The 18754-nt window shown below is 44.6% G+C and overlaps 1 protein-coding gene across 1 annotated transcript in view; it reads right to left on the bottom strand.

Moving 5' to 3' along the window:
* The window catches only part of LOC143172199 (phospholipid-transporting ATPase ID-like), a 65644-nt gene that overhangs the window by 8199 nt on the left and 38691 nt on the right, over positions 1-18754 (bottom strand). The window contains 8 exon segments of the mRNA XM_076361443.1: positions 262-361; positions 1227-1472; positions 2398-2481; positions 9997-10177; positions 10798-10849; positions 12909-13092; positions 16247-16394; positions 17202-17307. Coding sequence (XP_076217558.1) covers positions 262-361; positions 1227-1472; positions 2398-2481; positions 9997-10177; positions 10798-10849; positions 12909-13092; positions 16247-16394; positions 17202-17307 — 1101 coding nt within the window.

The following is an 18754-nucleotide window of genomic DNA, read 5'->3' as shown; positions in this document are numbered from 1 at the left end:
AAACATTGGAACAGGCTGCCCAGGGAAGTGGTGGAGTCCCCATCCCTGGAGGTATTTAAAAGACGAGTAGATGAGGCACTTAGGGACATGGTTTAGTGGACATGGTGGTGTTGGGTTGACGGTTGGACTCGATGATCTTAGAGGTCTTTTCCAACCTCAATGATTCTATGATTCTATGATTCTATGATTTTGAGTGCAATCCAGATTTGTCCCAGGGCTTACCAACAAATGGAAAAGAGGCTGTGAAGATCAGGTACATACCATCACTATACATTGTGAAGGTGATAGCAAAGTAAACAGAAAGGCTGCCCCAGATGAAGAACTGGTTCAGAACTGTCCAGTAAGAGGTGTCCAAGCCAATCTGAAAGAATGGAGCAATACAGCTGTTGTCAGTGCCTTAATTATTTAGCAGATCTGTGCTGAACACAGCTACAGATCTTGTCCTCTGCTTTGTACCCCTGCCCCCAAGACCGTTACTCATTCAAGTCCCAAGAAATACCATGCCACAGATCATAGGATGCTGGGAGACCATTCAAGGCAAGCATTACTACGTTTGCCCTATTGTTGCCCTCTTCTCAAGCATTTACCAGTGGCCAGTACTGGAGACAGGATACTAAGATCAAATGAGTCATGCTTATGTCCCCACCCCAAGCTGTGGTCTAGCATTGAAAGTTAGGAGAAGGAGCCTACAAGATCTCAGACAGCAGAAACTATTATCTATGGAAGTGTGATTGATTAGCTTTTCTTTTAAGAAATTTCTCTCATCCTGCCAGTATCATTTGAATTTTGTACCACCCAAGTCTTAGTTACTTCTTCCAGCAAGTGCAGTTCTAGCATCTGCATCATGCATGGGGGCAGGCTACAGACAGCCCCATGATGGAGACACTAAATAACTGCCTGATAGCAGACAGACAGTCCTGTGCTTCAAACCCATCCCATAAAACTGGAATGAGTCCTTCTCTACTCCCAGCCTTAACTGTTTTGTCTGCTATGACTGTAAACTTCCCAAGGCAAAGACTCTGCATTCCTGTGACCCTGATCTTTCATAAGATACAAATCTCTTGTTCTGTTGAACTGAGGAGAGTAATCTGGTGTCGAGACTTATATTTGCAAGAATGCAAGATACAGCAGCAAACACAATGCTATCAGGAACCCAAGTGGCCCTCTAGATGCTGCCTTCATAAAACAATAACTAATTCCTAAAATCATTACCTGGAATGCCTTACCTGTACAGACACCACAATCAGTAAGCAGGTCTGGGCCATCAGTGCAAAGGACTGGTAGTCAGCAATGGCTTTCCCATCGCTTCTCATTGTATTGTACATGGCCCCATAGGGGATGAAGAAGAGAATGAGGGAACTGTAGATCCCTTGCAACATGCACTTGACAAACATTATTTTGTTAAAATAGAGATTTTGCTGGCCAGGCACATATAGCTGAGGAAACAGCATGCTCCAACGATCATCCACATCCTGAAAGCAGAGAGGAAATGGTCAGATTTGCTGGCACCTACCCAACCAACCACACAAGACCACTTAGGGTTGCCATGTCCCTGTGCCATGCATTTTCATGAGAAAAGGCTTAGCAAACAATTCACTCAGTTGTGCTGACTAGCATGCCACATCCTAAGGTCACCTAAACGCCTTTTCCATGTTGAATTTAATGAGAAAACTGACAAATGCAAAAAAAAAAAAAAAGAAGGTACATTTCATCTTAAGCGGACTGCACGCCCTGCTCTCCTAAGAGCTGCCTGGAAGCTAAGGGATAGAAAAATACCTCCACTGGGTCCACACACAGGCAAGGCTGTCTGACTTGGATGCCTTAAGTGTCCAGAGCTGAACACTGTGAACCACTGCAGAGTAGCAAGTTCCTATTTATTTAACTTGTAAAAGGCATATAGGAGCAGCTTTATTGCTCCTATGTCTTGCCAAACAATAATAGCATATGAGGTAGAAATGTGTATATGAGATTACTGCAGGAAGACTTCAACTTGAAAGGCTGAACCTGGAAAACCTGGCTTCAGAGATCTAGTTCATTCATTGTTTTGTGTGGTCATTAAAAAGTCACTTGTCAGACTTCAGGAACAGAGCTAATAAGATGTGACTACTTCAAGGGTGTGTTGCAATGGCAGCTTTTACTGTAGTCAACAGCGTAACCCAAAAGTCTCATCACACACTGAAACCCACAGGCCAAATCAGGATAATACACAATCTCCTCCCTGGTGCATCCTTTTTTTGTGTGCTCTCAGGTCTCACTGGCAGGAAACTATTTTGGGGGCTATCACAATAGCTAGCCAAAGAGTCAGCTGCTTTTTCTTCATGGAACCAGCTCAAAGCATCCAGAGATAAAACCCCTATTTAAAAAAAAAAAAAATCCAAGTGGTGATAGAAACAGTACCTGGTCAAAGAGGCTCATTCCTAGCACCGGGAGGGAGGTATATACCAAATTATAAAGTGTAATAAACCACTCATCATAGACAGTCTAAAGAGAAAAAAACAGCACGAAGTTAGCAAAAGGCTGCCTTTTCCATCCCTTCAAAAGTATACACAATTAAATGCTGGAACATCTTGGTTCGAGATGCTACTGAGACCAAAAGTATAAGATGACTCAAGCTCAGCAGCCCTAAACTGGTCATTACCATAAGCTGGGGGAATACACGGGGGAAGGATCACTTTATGTTAGTCCTGTTTGCTAAGCATCCACTGTTGGCCAAAGTCAGAGCAGGAGAGGCTGGCGCAGCGGCAGCCGCCAGGTGGGAGCAGCGCTCCGCGGCTGGTAGCGAGCAGGCAGGGGCTCAAGGCAACCGCCCTGCCTGCACGGTTGCACGCTCAGCCCCAGGGCTAACATTTGCACGCTATCTGCGCTTCCCCGGTGCTGGGTTGGGTTGGAGATAGGTTTGTCTTAAACTAACACCAGATCTTTCGCTGCAGATTTGCTCCTCTTGCAAGCTGCTTAAGCACGCAGGCATCCTGGGGTTAAACTGATTGTTTTAAATGTGCTAATAAGGCAAGCATAGGTCTTACACAGATCTTCACCAAACTTGTTTGATGGTTGTAGTCAGTTTGAACACTTTCAAAAAAATCCCATGAGGTACCTATGTACTTCATAATGCACCTAAATGTCTTCAGGCATCTGTCCTCTACCAGCAGTACAATGAAGGAAGCAATATCTGCTTTATACTCATACAGCTGAAGAAGACAGGCCTCTGTGCCTTTCAGTGGCTTAGTTTATTTCCTTTTAAAATGTTTCCAGATACTTTGCTTGAAAATGCTAGACGTGTGTGGGGGTGAAAAGCGGCACGGACTCCGGCAGACACGGCAACCAAAGACCTTTATTGCTCTTTGTTAGCATCTTTTATAGCAAGCAGAAGTGTACACGCGCTACCTGCAGCTTGCAGATAGGTTATAGCCTTGTGTTCACGCGCATCTATGCTCTAGCAGATTGGCCCGTTCTTCCTGATCATGCGAAATGCCCTCATGGTCTTTATCTTGTTTTTCTCCTTCCAGCTGCACATTCCTTTCTCCGTTGTTTTCTGCTTAAGTGCCTTGTCATGCCAGGTGGTACAGTGTTTGCTCATTAAAATCAAACTCAGGAATGTCCGTTAGTGAGATTCCCATCCCCACATCTCCCCCTTTTTGTTTTACTAGAAACACTGCTGAAACAGATCTTTCAATCATTTTTCGCATACCTTGTAACAGACACGGCACACAAACCAGGATGCAAAGGAACATTACTAAGCATAGCCCTCCTAGCTTGGCTAGTCCTTTTAACCAGCCACTTAGACCCCATTTCCCGAATAATTTATCCAACCAGTCCCAGGGGTCTTCCACTCTTAGCTTCTGTACTCCTTCCTTCAACATCTGAATGCTGCGGTGTATTGATTCCGAATGATCAGATAGGTTCATACAACACATTCCCTCCAACTCTTCACACCCATGGCCTTGCGCTAAAAGCAAAAAATCTATCGCTGCTCTATTTTGCAAAGTAGCATGTCGTATAGAATCTACATCCATTAGTAATCCCGTTAGTGCTTCAGAGGTTGCATTTGATTGTTTCGCTAGCCAACATCCTAATTTATTTAATGTGACCAAACTCTTTGCTGCTGCGACACCTGGAGCCAAGATTGCAACCGCAGCTATAGTGTTCCGGTTCCATAGGTCGACAGCATCATCACATTGTGAAGTGTAGGCATGTGCTCTGCGCTTACTGCGCGTCTTAGGGGTGCTCCTTCTGTGGTCTAGGATCATAGATGTGTTTGGCATTAGTAGAGTTAATCTTCCCAACGAACACGGCCCACCTTTAATATGAGAGGGAATGCCAGGCCAGGCTCAGGAAACATTGGCCCCTGAATAATTGAAACACAAACACCAATCCATTTTTATGGACCCTAATAGCTCGAGTTCCTGAGGTTCTATTGGCAAGTGATTAAGATGTGGTAGGCATCCATCCCAATTGTCGGTGGCGTGTCGTCCCCCCCCGCAGGCCTCCTTGAAAGGACTAATCAGGCCCAAGTCCCAATTATCTAAAGGAAGCCCCACTAGGCAGGTAGAAAAGGGGTTACCGGGGGAAGATATCGACAGGCAGATGGAATCCTGTCCTGTCTGATTGGCCAGAGTTACCCAAACATTTTCCTTTGGCTGTGAGGGTGCCCATAACGCAGCAACCGCACACAGTGATACTAGCCACAAGACACCCCCCCCCATACTGGCATCATGGTTTACGTTCTCTTTTTGTTCCGTTTCCACCCAAGTCGTTTGTCACACTGTCCTTTGGTACTTTCCCAGTCCGTTTCCCACACAGTCCACAGCTGGGGGACACAATGTGATCTCCCACACACTAGCTGTAGATTCTGTGGTTTGGCGTTCCCCGTGGTATTCCCTTTACACCTTGTGCACCTTCCCGCCCGGAACTGAGAGTGACAATACCAGGTTTTTTTTTTTTTTTTTGCAATTATCACATTTGCACAAAGTCCATGCGTGATGTGTTGATCCGGGACACTGGAGGCAGGGAATTCCTGTCACCTCTCGATTATCCAGTTGACTGTTCTCTGCCGCCTGGTGTTCCCAGTACACAGCTAATGGCAACCCACTTGGTCCCCTATATACCCCGGCACGGCCTGGCCCACTAGGTAGTTCCCCAAATATCGAATGAGATACTTTGTGTAAGTCCCAGTAATCTACTTCAAACCATTGATGCATCTGTGGGCTCCTTGGGCTCCTTGTCCAGATACGGTCGAACGCAGCGGGCAGGTATCCACCGGGGTCCACGATCTGTGGAAACACAAGCATATCCTCTCCCCCATGTTATAAGATCATAAGGGCCTTCCCATTGGCTATTTTCCAATGACTTGACCCACACCCGAGCCCTTTCTCCTACTGGAGAAGCCGAGTTACAAGATGTAAAGTGTCTCGCTATTACTGTGTTAGGGCTGCCAACTGCTGTCCTGTCTTCCCTTATTGTAAGATGATTTAACACATATATTGCTTTATGGAGGGGGGCTTGCGGTGATTCCCCTAGCATTCCCCCTTTTTGTTTTTGTAGTAGCTGCTTGAGAGTGAGATGAGCCCGCTCAACGATACCCTGGCTCTGAGGGGAATAAGGGATACCAGTGATATGTCGAATGCCCCATTGTGCCAAAAAGGCCTGCGTTTTTGCACTTACATACCCGGGCCCATTGTCCGTTTTGATCTGGTGTGGAACCCCTAGAGCAGCAAAGGCCCCTTTCCAGTGCCGTAAAATATCTTTGCTTTTTTCTCCGGTCTCTGCGGTCGCCCATAGAGCTCCGGAGAACGTATCGATGGAAACATGCACATATTTTTGTTTGCCAAATTCTCCGATATGAGTAACATCGGATTGCCAAATCTGTAGGGCCTTTTCTCCTCGGGGATTTACCCCTGTTTGGGGTATGGGAACTAATTGCTGACAGTCAGGACACATTTGTACAATACTTCGTGCCGTGTCCCAAGTCAACCCAAATTGTCGACGCAGCATTCGGGCAGATTGATGGAAAAACTCGTGCGACAATCGGGCTTGTGTAGAAACGTCTGGTACAGGGATTGTCCATACGGGGGCAGCGAGACGATCAGCTCGCGCATTCCCTTCTGATATAAACCCTGGGAGAGAGGTATGACTCCTCACGTGGAGCACGTAATACGGGTTTACGCGGCGATTCAACAAGACCCATACCTGTTTGAACATTAAAAACACTGGTTCGTTATCAACTTCTTTGAGCCAAGCCTTTTCCAAGCGCCTGACAACGTTGGCAACGTACTGAGAATCAGTAACCAAATTTAATGGCATCTCCCATTGGCGAAAGACCTGAATTACTGCGTATATTTCCACCAGCTGAGGACTTCCTACAACATGGTGAACTTGATGTTTCCATTCCCCTTTTTCACACCACACTATAACTGCCTTACCTGTTCGTCCTGATCCATCGCTGAATAAGGTGGGTCCTTCGACAGGTACCTCCTTACTCAACGATTCAGGAATTATACTAATTTCCTCATTAAGGGAGAATAATTTGTGAGATGGATAGTGAATTAGAATTTGTCCCTTAAAATTTTCCAGCGCTATCTGTAGTTCTAGGCTATTAGCCTCACACCAATTAAGGTGGTCTTTAGTCAGTGGGAGATAAATTGTTTTAAGATCTGTGCCCGTTAATTCCAAACATCGTGCGCGTCCCTTTCGCACAAGCATCGAAAACATTTCCACCCTTGTCACTATTGTTTTTGGTGCTTGATGCGGCAGGAATACCCATTCAATGATGGCTAAGGGATCCTGGGTACCCTTGGTGTCCCATTGGCTTAAGAGGCCCACTGCTTGTCGGGACTGATTTAGGACATACAAGTTAACTCCCAATCCTTCAATTACGCGTTGTGCTTGCCTTTCGGTAAGCGCCTGTGATATTTTTTGTAGCGCTTGTTTGGCCTCTGTCGTTAATTCTCGTGGAGATGTCAACTCAGGATTACCCTTTAACAACTTGAACAGTGGGGTTTTAACATGTCATTATCTATTCCCAGCAATGGGCGTACCCAATTGATAGTCCCTACTAGTTTTTGCAAGTCATTCAGTGTTTTAATGTTAGATTGCAAGGTTATGGGTTGGGGCTGTATCGTATGTTCTAAAATCTTCCACCCCAAGTACTTCCACGGGGCTTGCACTTGCACCTTTTCAGGAGCTATTTGCAAGCCGTATGTCTTTAACCCCTGCAACATATCTTTCATAACTGTGACGAGTTCCTTTGGGTCTCGTCCAGCAATTAAAATATCGTCCATGTAGTGATAACAAATTAAGTCAGGATATTTGTTTCTTATGGGCGACAACGCACGCGCAACATACATTTGACATATTGTGGGACTGTTTTTCATGCCCTGGGGCAACACCGTCCAATGATATCGCAGCCTAGGCCCTTGATGGTTTACAACTGGGAGAGAGAAGGCAAATCTGGGAGCATCTTCCGGCGCTAAGGGAATCGTGAAAAAGCAGTCTTTCAAATCGATAATCACAATGTCCCATTGACGAGGTATCAATGTCGGTGAAGGCATACCTGGTTGCAATGTCCCCATATCTTGAATCACGGCATTTACTTGCCGTAAATCATGTAGAAGTCTCCATTTTCCACTTTTCTTTTTTATAACAAACACTGGGGTGTTCCAGGGGCTGGTGGTGGGAACCAGGTGTCCTTGACTCATTTGTTCGTCCACTAATGCTCGCAACGCGTCGGCCTTTTCCTGTGATAGGGGCCACTGATCCACCCACACTGGCTGATTGGTGAGCCATGTGAGTCGAACGGTGGGCCGAGCGCCAGTGACCCCCGCTAAAAATGTTGATGCGGATCAGCAGTGCCAATCACTAGTCCCCAAGTGCTCAAGACATCTCGTCCCCACAGGTTTAACGGCGCAGGAACCACAAAAGGTCGAATAGTTGCAACCTGTCCTTCCGGGCTTACAATCTGTATTAAGTTGGCACTCTGCCTGGACGTCGACAGGCCTCCGATTCCCACTAGCCCCGTGTTGACCGGGATGGTTTCCCATGATCCAGGCCACTTTGCAGTACTGATGATAGTAACGTCTGCCCCTGTATCTATCATTCCCTTCACTACCAGTTGTTCCGGTTTACTGCCTTTATTCTTTAGAGTGCAGGTCAAAGTGGGCTGAGTTCTTTGGACAAGCTGAGTCCAAAAAATATTTGGTTCACCTGTGGACCCAAATCCACCAGCTCCCCGGGAAATAGGATCCCGATTACGAACCATACTCTTAAAAGGAACTAGCTGTGCAATCCTACTTCCAGCTGGAATAAACACTGGAGGAGAGGGGGTCCATAGCAACGCTTGCAGCTGTCCCGTATAATCAGAGTCGATAACCCCAGGTAACACAAACAAACCCTGCATAGTAGCACTGGACCTCCCCACCAATAGGGCACTCAGCCCCTGGCCAAGGGGGCCTCTCACATTGAGGGGCACCCTGTGCACAGTCTGATCGTTTATAGAGAGATTGGTGGCTGTGGAGACATCCACTCCGGCACTGCCGATGGTTCTGGCCTTGAAGTGACCCAGGCCTGCTGAGACAGCGGTCTCATGGGGTTTTGGGGTTGGGGATTTTGGGGTGGCATTTGTGTCGGTGCGCGCCCCCACCTCGCGCTCGACTTCCTGTTTCCCGACAAGGGTCGACCGCGGATATCGTATTTCGACCGGCATTGATTAACATAGTGCCTCCCCTTGCGGCAGCGTGGGCAAATACCAGGGGGCTGCTGAATTCCTTCCAATCCTCCCTTCTGTACAGGATTCTCAGGACATTGCCGTTTAAAATGCCCCGAGTTTCCACAGCGGAAACACGCTTTGTTACCGGGACGTAAGGCAGCGGCTAAACAGGCTGCAAAAACCTCATTCTTATGTGTAATTGAACCCATACGATTGCACGTGTCAAGCATGTCTATTATGGTCGGATTTCACAATGTCTGTAAGACTCTTTTACAGTCCTCATTGGCATTCTCTATAGCCAATTTCATAAGCAATGCCTCTTTGGCTTCAGGATTTTGTATTTGTTTTTGAATAGCTTCTTGGAGCTTGTCGATAAAATCCATATAAGGTTCGCTGGTCCCTTGCTTAATGCTAGTAAAAGATTTTACCAGTCGTCCTGTATCAGGGACCTTTATCATTGCTTGAAACACAAGGTCTGCTGACTGTCTTAAAATTTCAGGCACCAGCCGTGCCTGCAGTTGTGGCATATTGACAGGGTCCTCCCCCATTAACTGAGCAAGTCCCGCGCCCCGTAGCGGGTCTCCTGCTCGCCGTTAAAAGCAGTAGCCGAATCAAGGGGAATTCCCTTTCGTTTTAGCCATGAAAGCAATAGGCGGAGGGTATAATCATCATACTTAATTCCACACTTTTCTAACAGCTTCTTAATAGTACATAGTATAGATTCCTCCTCCTTAGTTAGTTGTGATCCCATTTTAAGTTTCCCAGCTGCTCACCTCTGCTCCAACGAGGCGATGATTCAAAGTTCCGGCTCCAGCTCTTTCCTGAGACTGCTCTGTCTCCCGCTGGCTATGACTCGTTCAGCTGGCTCCCCACCGGTGCTCTGTTCCAGCATTTTCGCCCCACGTTGGGCGCCATTTGTGGGGGTGAAAAGCGGCACGGACTCCGGCAGACACGGCAACCAAAGACCTTTATTGCTCTTTGTTAGCATCTTTTATAGCAAGCAGAAGTGTACACGCGCTACCTGCAGCTTGCAGATAGGTTATAGCCTTGTGTTCACGCGCATCTATGCTCTAGCAGATTGGCCCGTTCTTTCTGATCATGCGAAATGCCCTCATGGTCTTTATCTTGTTTTTCTCCTTCCAGCTGCACATTCCTTTCTCCGTTGTTTTCTGCTTAAGTGCCTTGTCATGCCAGGTGGTACAGTGTTTGCTCATTAAAATCAAACTCAGGAATGTCCGTTAGTGAGATTCCCATCCCCACAGACGTGACCATGAGAAAACAGAAGCTGGACCTACCTGTGCTGAGAAGCCAGAGAAGAAGCCATACCAGAAATGCACTAATGTGAAGGCAAAATTCTTATAGAAGAAATATTTGAGGAACTTGCACATGCGGATGTAGGACCACCAGCTGTGGACTAAGAGCAGGCACTGCAGGTAACGGAACTGTGCAAAGGAGAAGTCACTGGACAATGTTGAACTTCATCTTAAGTTTTACTGAATCTTTAGGTTGTAAAATAATCAACTATAAGAACATTTTGATTCCAATAAGTTAGCCCCTATGGTAGCGTTATGTATAGGTTGCTGTGTTACTTATTATTTGAGGCTGTGTTGCTTGAAGTCCCTATTCCCTATTCTCTGGACTCTCTAGACCATAAACAGAGCACCTAGGTTCTATTGTATATGGGATGAGTTATTTGACAACCTGGCAAAGTAGATATCTAGCTGGACAACTTGGCAACAAAACCTACTTTTAAGGTGTCCTGAAGTGAACTGCCTTCATTACAATACTAAAAAACACACCCACAGGTCAAGAAGACCCTTGCCCAGGTGAAGACCCTTCCCCCGTGCAAGCGTACTAACAGAAGAGAATGACATAACTGATATTATAATTATATATAAATCACTAACCAATCATTGTAACTGGGAGTGTACTACCTTATAATTTTTGTGTATAAATGTAATGGTGATCTAGCCATAGGTGTGCTTGATTTGTGGAAATTCCTCCTTGCACCCGGCGCCGCAATAAAGAATGCCTGCTTTCTAAAACTCCAAATTGAGTCTTAGAGAGTTCTTCATCTGCCGATTTACAGTAACAACAAGACCACCTGCATCCCCTCCTGGCCGCTGATACCAACCCCGATGTGGGCAGCTGCAACAAGAAGGTTATTGATCATGTAATTACAATGAGAGTTTTGATTACCCCATTTTTTAAATGAGTCCCCTGCACTGGGACACTGTGTTAATTCCCTCCCAGCCTTCATAAAAAGTCATATGTAAAGTTATTTATGGAAAAAAAATATTTTGGGACACTAATTCTTTCAGCAGCATTATGATTTTGGCTGTGGTGATACATTTCCAACAACTGGGCTTGTATTATTTGAATGGAATTACACCCTCAGAGACAGTTCATGTTTTCTTTCTGAATGTTTTCCAACAGCATAAATGTTGTTGTTCATAACAGCTGCTGTTATGAAAAAATTAATTTCTATTGACATGTGACTTGTATTTACATGCATGCATGTCCTTCCAGCAGCCTTAAAACATTGCTCCAGACAAGCAAAATCTTCAAACCCCTTATAGATTTCTTAGACATAGTGCTACAAAGCAGACTGTAGCCTTTTTATATTTTCTGGGCTTTATTAGTTCAATCAAATAATTAGAAGAGTCATGTCTCTTTTAATAGTAGCTTGGGTTTATTAAACATGGACATAAGTTTAATGTGTGTCCTGGTTTTGGCAGGGATAGAGTTAATTTCCTTCCTAGTAGCTGGTACAGTGCTGTGTTTTGGATTTGGAATGAGAACAATGTTGATAACACACTGATGTTTTAGTTGTTGCTGAGTAGTGCTTACACTAGTCAAGGACTTAGCTTCCCATGCTGTACCGACTGAGAAGGCTGGAGGTGCACAAGAAGCTGGGAGGGGGCACAGCCAGGACAGCTGACCCAAACTGGCCAAAGAAACATTCCATACCATGTGACGTCATGCTCATAAACTGGGGAAAGCTGGCCGGGGGGGCCCGCTGCTCGGGGACTGGCTGGGCATCGGTTGGCGGGTGGTGAGCAATTGCATTGTGCATCACTTGCTTTGTATATTATTATTACATTATTATTATTTTGTTATTAATTTATTTCAATTATTAAACTGTTTTTATCTCAACCCACGAGTTTTTCTCACTTGTGCTCTTCCAATTCTCTCCCCCATCCCACCGTGGGGGAGTGAGCGAGCGGCTGTGTGGTACTCAGTTGCCGACTGAGGTTAAACCACGACAATGTGACAGCTAATTATACAGCTTTAACTAATGAGAATGATCTTGATGGCTGGAGGTTGGTTAGATTCAGAGGTTTCCATGGAACAGTGAATTGATAAAATCCCAAAGTCCCAACCCTCCCGGGGGGTGGTGGTGTAGTTTCTAATTATCATGTACACTTTAACTTGCTTTTCTTATCCTTTCTTTACTGACTGCCTGACTTATCTCCCTTGAAGCTCCCTCCTTAGCCTTTTCTTTCTTAATTAAAAGGCTCCAGTTAATCAATTCTTGCAAATTAACACAAGGAAGATTAGCAATAGGCCCTTCTGAATAATCTTAATTTAATTATACCTAGTTAAGGGATTTTTTTCATAAATTCATTGAGGTAACGCAGCATCAAACGATGCTCAAGGACAATGGAGCCTAGAAGCCCATGTTTTATAACACAAGGGAGATAATTGACAAATGGCCCTACCACATGGAAATGTTTAAAAAAATTCATGTAACATTATACGGACTATTTACAGGCATGAAGATTTTCTTTCTGCATTGCAGACAGGCCCTCTCTAAAACAAACTTGTTTGTTCTTTGTATTGCCCTTGTGATGGTGGCCATGCAGACACACAGGTGGACGTGTCACAGCCCCAGTGGGCTTTTGTCTATTCTAAGGTAGAAACAAAGAAACAGGTAATAAGTGCAATCTTAGCTTCCTGTGATCCAGGTGGTGGGAGCACAGCAAAGAGCCCTCGTGTGTGTCCTCAAAGGTAGGAGACATGAGTAGTCTATAGTGACAGTGCTCTGTAGAAACCTGCAGAAACTTGGAACACAGCCACTTGATGCCACAAAGAGGGTCGTACAGAAGCCACTCAGATATGCATTCCTGCTGCTAGGCCACCTCAGATAGCAAACATGGCAGCGAGTCAGTTTGCTAGAGCATGCTGGCTGTCAGCCATCACTCACTTTTGGTCATACTGACATCGTTGGCGCCATCTCTGATTGCCAGGGTCACAGCCTTCTTGTACTTCTTCACCAGCTCCACCACCTGGGCCTTCTGCAGCGGAGTCACCCGGCAGCAGATCACCACTTTGCACATGCAGGTGGTTCTCACCAGCTCTAGCTCCAGATTCCCTTCCAGTGCGTAAGCCTGAGAAGAAGGGGCAAAGGGGGTGTTCAGGTCAGACTAGCAGTAACTTGTGGCCTGACAAAGAGGACGCAGCAGGAAGAAAATGAGAACTGAGATAGTTCTTCCATTTGGCAGAAGGAAGGTATAAGATACCCCAAGTGAATCCGTCCATTCAGTCGCAGTGAGCATCCACACTGCACAACATAATGCCATGCAGAGAACACCTACAAGCTTGGGCCTTGGATGCATCACAGCTGCACTTGCACAACAGCTGCTCTGGCTAATGTAACCTGACAATGCAGCAGAAGTGTCAAACAACAGGAGCACTAATTTAACAAAGCTGCTGCTGGGCCTAAGCTAACCTTGTGTATCTCCAGGTGAGAGAGTCTCTGCTCATCCCTCTTGGCTTATTTTTTAAGCTCTGAGAGATCTGTGGTATAAATAGAAGATATTTCAATTTGGGAGTACTTCATTAAAAAAAAAAACATGGAAAAGGCTGAGCTCAGGTGGGCATGACAAAGCAAAACACAAAAACAGAGAGAACGCAACTTTGCTCTGAGTGCTGACCTTTTAAATCAGTCAGCCGTGTTATTTCTGTTCGGGAAACATAGAGATAATTGGATGTCTGGTCACCCCTCCAACTCTGCATGAGGAGGGAGCAGTGTTAGCTTTTCGTATTTCTTTCAGATTGTGCTTTTTGGCTCTGTTCTTTGATGTCTTTTCTCAGTAGACATTCATGGAAGGAATCTACACGACTCTCCTCCTCAGAGCCATTACAGCAGGCCCACTACCCTTTCTGTGTAAGGCAGACAATCCTTAGGCCAGATATCCTTTCTTCTTAAAACAGAGAGCTGTGAGTCACCAGCACCCCTGCTTCCCTCCCATCAGTGGCAGGCAGGCTTGCTCAACAAGAAAGACCTTTTCATGGTTTAGTTTTAGTACCGGATGGTCACTGCAGTTAGAGATGGCTTTAACCACAACATCCTCGCTGCACACCACTAGCAAAATATTATCACATAGTAGCTCTATTAAAGGTATTGCACACAAATCAACTAATTGTATGATGATGCCATTACAGATGCTGCTGTGCTTCTGTTCTTTCGCTTTGTTTACGCAAGACCCAATGCTGCCATCCCACCCATCTGCACGTAGGGATAAGGCACTGAACAGATGCTGTGTTTGAGTGGGACAGTATCAGGACCGTTACCATTGTTCAAGCTCTAGGTTCATAGAAATAAATCACATATAGTTTTGTCCATACTGTCCTTGTGGCCCACACCCAGGAGAAAGCCATGGCCTTGGTGAGACTGGCTGTGTCCACTCTGCTGCGGGCTATGTGGACTGGCCACTCCCACACAGCCCAGATTTGAATTTCTTTGTGTGGGACATATCTCCTTGCCAGGGTGTGGGTGAGTGTGTAGTTTTCCAGGAATAAAAAGAAAGCTTTGTCACAGCTGCCAGTGGTGCTTTTATAGCACAGCACTCAGGGTCTGTGCTGCAGACTTAAGGTATGGAGTAGGAACAGGCAGGGGCTCGCAGCCAACTGGGATGTCAGAGGATTTGCCCATGCAGATATACAAAACTTGATAGAGCTCTTGTCTGTTTTGCAGTGGGGATCTAAAGGGAATTAAGGCCCTGGAGCTAAAGAGGGAGTGAGTGTAAAAGAGGGAGAGAGGGCGCTTGACAATGTAGACACGGCTTGAAAGTGTCTCCTCTAGTCCAGGGTCCGTATACATGGCACACAAGCCAAAAATGGAGCAAGATGAGATTTTTGAATAGTAATTTGCAGGACTGGTATAGAGCTGGGAGTTAAATTTGCTGGACTGCTATCAAGAGAGGTAGCAACCACAGGAAACAAAAGCATCTTGTCTCTGAAAGGCAGCGTCTCCCAGCTCTTTCCATGTCTACCTATTTGCTTCCCCTGCAATCTGGGAAAGCAAAATACAATAGACATATAAACCTGATCTAGACTAAGGCTTCCTCCCAGACAGGTTGAACTGTATCTAAACCAGCTTTTTTCTCTAACCTGTTCTGAAAAATTTCCAAAGATGGAAAATTCCAGTGCTTCACTATTCTCACCAGGAAGACAATTAACCCAAAACTCCCTTGCCTCAGTTTAATTCCATTACTTTGTTTACCTGTTATTATTTGAAGAGTATTACCAAGACTGATCAGTATTCTCTAGGCTCAGAAATCCTAACTCTCTCTGTTTTCCCCTATGCTTTCCAGATCATACATGATCACTCCTACAGTTTTCTTTGTACTCTCTCTAGATGGTCTACATTTTCTCAAAGAAAATGGCCCAAATAAGTTGAATGATTTGAGCTAAGACTTTACTGATGCCAAATGAAGCAGGAGGCTTTCTTCACAAGTCTTACAGATGATGCTCTTACATACATATCTGATTTTGTATGTCTGTAGCTGATTGTGTGAAAGTGGAGAACGAGGTATTTGTTCTTACTGAATTGCATTCTCCATGTTTTCAAAGTATTTCTCCAATTTGTCAAAATTATTTTCAAATCTAATCTTGAACTCCATCATGCCTGCAGTTTCTCCCAGCCTGGTGTTATCTGCTCTCTTTTTAAGCAGTTAATTAAAACACTGAATATCAAATAGATGTGGGATAGTCCCCTGCAGATGCCACTTAACTTGTTTTAGAGCAACAGTGAGCCCTTAAGAGCCATATTTTCCAGGCAGTCTTGCATCTGTCACATAACAATTTCGTCTAGACCGTATTACTTCAGTTTGCTTGGAGAGAGCATCAAACAATTTATTAGTCAAGTTATAAGACATATATCCTATCTGTTATCAGATATATTTAGTAGAACATGTTCTTGGCATACTTGAAACCCATGTCTGATGTTATCTTCTTGGTGCATCCATAGACTGCCTGATTATTTTTCTGGTATCTTTCTGGAAATGAAAATTGATCCAGCTACTCTACCCCTCCTGTTCGCCTAATATCAGGGCCAACTCTTCCCTGTTCCAGTCTTCTGAAACCTTGCCCATCACCTTTGATATCTCAGATAACCACTGAACCTAATCTTCAGTTAGGAAAAAAAAATCCAGTCCTCTAGGTCTAAATTTTTTAAGCATTTTCAGACTTCCAGTATGTCCCTATCACGTTAAAGTCTTAAGAGAACTCAGTCCTAACATGACTCTGAACCTTCCTTACCAGGCTGTGGCCATTGATAACCAGACCATACACCCCGTTTGCTTGCTCGTCAGGTAGAATTTTTGGTTTTTTGGAAGATTTTTCAAACTGAATGTTGATTTCGTCACTGTCCAGAAAGGAGTCTGGCTTCATCTTTTTCCTTGCATTCCTAAAAAAATCCAGAATAATAATTAAAAGCTTGTAAAGATATATATGCTTTATTAAATCAGCTTTATGAAAATAAAAAAAATGATGCTTCCCTTTGTTAGTTTAGTTCAATTTTCCCTGTATCCCTACAACAACATTCATGGTTTAGCTGCTGCTATTTGTGCAGATCATCCATATGCTTCTGAAACTCTAACAAGTTTGTGCTAAACCTGTGCTGATTTAAAGTCAAACAAATCATCTGAATGTCATGAAGGACAATATCCCAAAGGGCATCCCAGTGTTCTGTGCATATTGTCTGGCAACCACCTACTTCAACAGAAAAGGACTGAAAAACTTTCCCATTTTCCACCTATACCTAAGAACTTGTGTCTACTGAGGAGGCTATGGAGGAAGGCAGATTTCCAGATAATGCTAGAAAAGGACCATATCCAGACAAAGAACAGCAATGTGGATGAAGAGCAATAACAGTAGAGCAACAGCATAGCTCAAGCCTGGAGTCAATTTGTGGCTCCAGATCGCTTGTCAAATGTCAGCTGATATTGCTGGCCTGACTCTGCTGTCTTATACATTTATATAGATTTGACTTCTTGGATCAAGAAGCTTCAGAGTTTATCCTCAGAGGAGATTTCTACACTATGTCTAGTTGCTGGATCTTCCAGGGAGCCAGCTAGCCCTTATCTAGGGTCCCTGAATGAACTGCACCAGGTAAAACCCACATGAAAAAAAAGATGGAATAATATAAAATAAAAATACTGCTCCATTCCAGCGTCAGAGCACAGCAATGAAGCTGTATATTTCACTCATTTACCTGAGCTCATTAAGTACGTCATCAGATGTGCTGCCTTCAATAATGAAAACATCTTCCATGTCCTCATTCAGCAAGTTGCAGGAGTAACCAATATTCACTGCCGTCTCTGGGAAAGATAAACCAGGAAGATGATCCATCTTAGCAGCCCCAAACTCACCCACCGTCTCTGTGGCCTTTTTACACACATGACAAAGCTCTCTTTCTCACTCAAAAGAGCTCTGAGCCTTTCAGAGTCAACAGTTTAAGAGAGCCAGGAGAATCACCTTGATGGATGTAGCAGCAAATCTCCCCAAATTGGGCTTTACAAGGCCACAGAAAAAAAAGAATTCTACCAAAATAAAAAAGCTCAAAACACCCTTCAGTCAACATAAAACAGCAAACATTTTTGGAGCAACAAAAACATTTCATGTTGATTCAAAAGAATTTTTTCAGGATATTTAACTTTCCCTCCCCCCACCCCCAGAAAAGCCCCAAACCATAGTTCTGAAGAAGACTATCAAGACATTTTGTTCATAAAATTCTGAAAAGTATTTTGATATTTCATAAGCAAAACTATTACATTCTGAACATGACAAAATGAAATGCTTCATTTTTCTCAAAAATTCTCTGCTCATTTCTTGGATGAAATTATTTGCAAACACTTTTGACCTCCCTGAAACACCATTGTTTCGGTGAAGTTACTATGTCTCCAAAAGAATTTATTGGAGTCTATTCACGGTTCTTTCCAACTTAATGCTTTCTCCAAAAGCCTATGTTTTCTTCATTTCTATTCTGGATCATTAATGCCAGAACCAAATTGAAACAGACCTAACATATACTTTAGCATTAAAGTTCCTGGAAAGCAGGACAAGATTTTTTCCAGCCTTCTTCACCTGGACAGTTGACTATACTGAAGTGACACGTTTTCACAGCATACGACAGGGGCTATGGGATCCTCATTGTCACCTCTCCAAAGGCAAAGGATGCTACCTTCATACTGCTTCCAGCCTCAGGACAAGAATTAAGAATAGGCGCTAGCTACAGTTATTTGATTTAATTCCAGATAACTGGAGTTTTGTCTAGCTGGCAATGAAGCAAAGCCCTGTAAGTTTGTTCTCTGTGCAGTTTTTCAAAGGAGAAAGAATGAGAACATGGGTCTTAGCAGAACCATCCCACCAGTGGGAGAGAAGAGAAACATCCAAAGCTGTAGCCCCTTTACCTTGCTGTAGCAGTCTGAGGACTATCAAGAAGGACTACAGAGCCCTGGGAGCGGCGGTAAGGGACTCGGGAGCACAGGTAGTTTTCTCATCAATCCTGCCGGTCAAAGGGAAGGGGTTTGAAAGGGCCAGTCGAATCTGGCGAGTCAACAAATGGTTACGGGACTGGTGCCACAGCCAGGGGTTCGGCTACTTAGACCATGGGACTCGCTTTGAGAAACCTGGTCTACTGGGGACTGACAGGGTCCATCTGTCAGAGGAGGGGAAGAGCATCTTCGGTCATAGGCTTGCCAAGCTGGTGAAGAGGGCTTTAAACTAGAGGTGCCGGGGGAGGGGAACCTCAATCCATCCCACTCC

Source organism: Aptenodytes patagonicus, chromosome W, assembly GCF_965638725.1.
Source record: "Aptenodytes patagonicus chromosome W, bAptPat1.pri.cur, whole genome shotgun sequence".
Taxonomy (NCBI): domain Eukaryota; kingdom Metazoa; phylum Chordata; class Aves; order Sphenisciformes; family Spheniscidae; genus Aptenodytes; species Aptenodytes patagonicus.
This window is presented reverse-complemented; position numbering and strand designations above follow the sequence as displayed.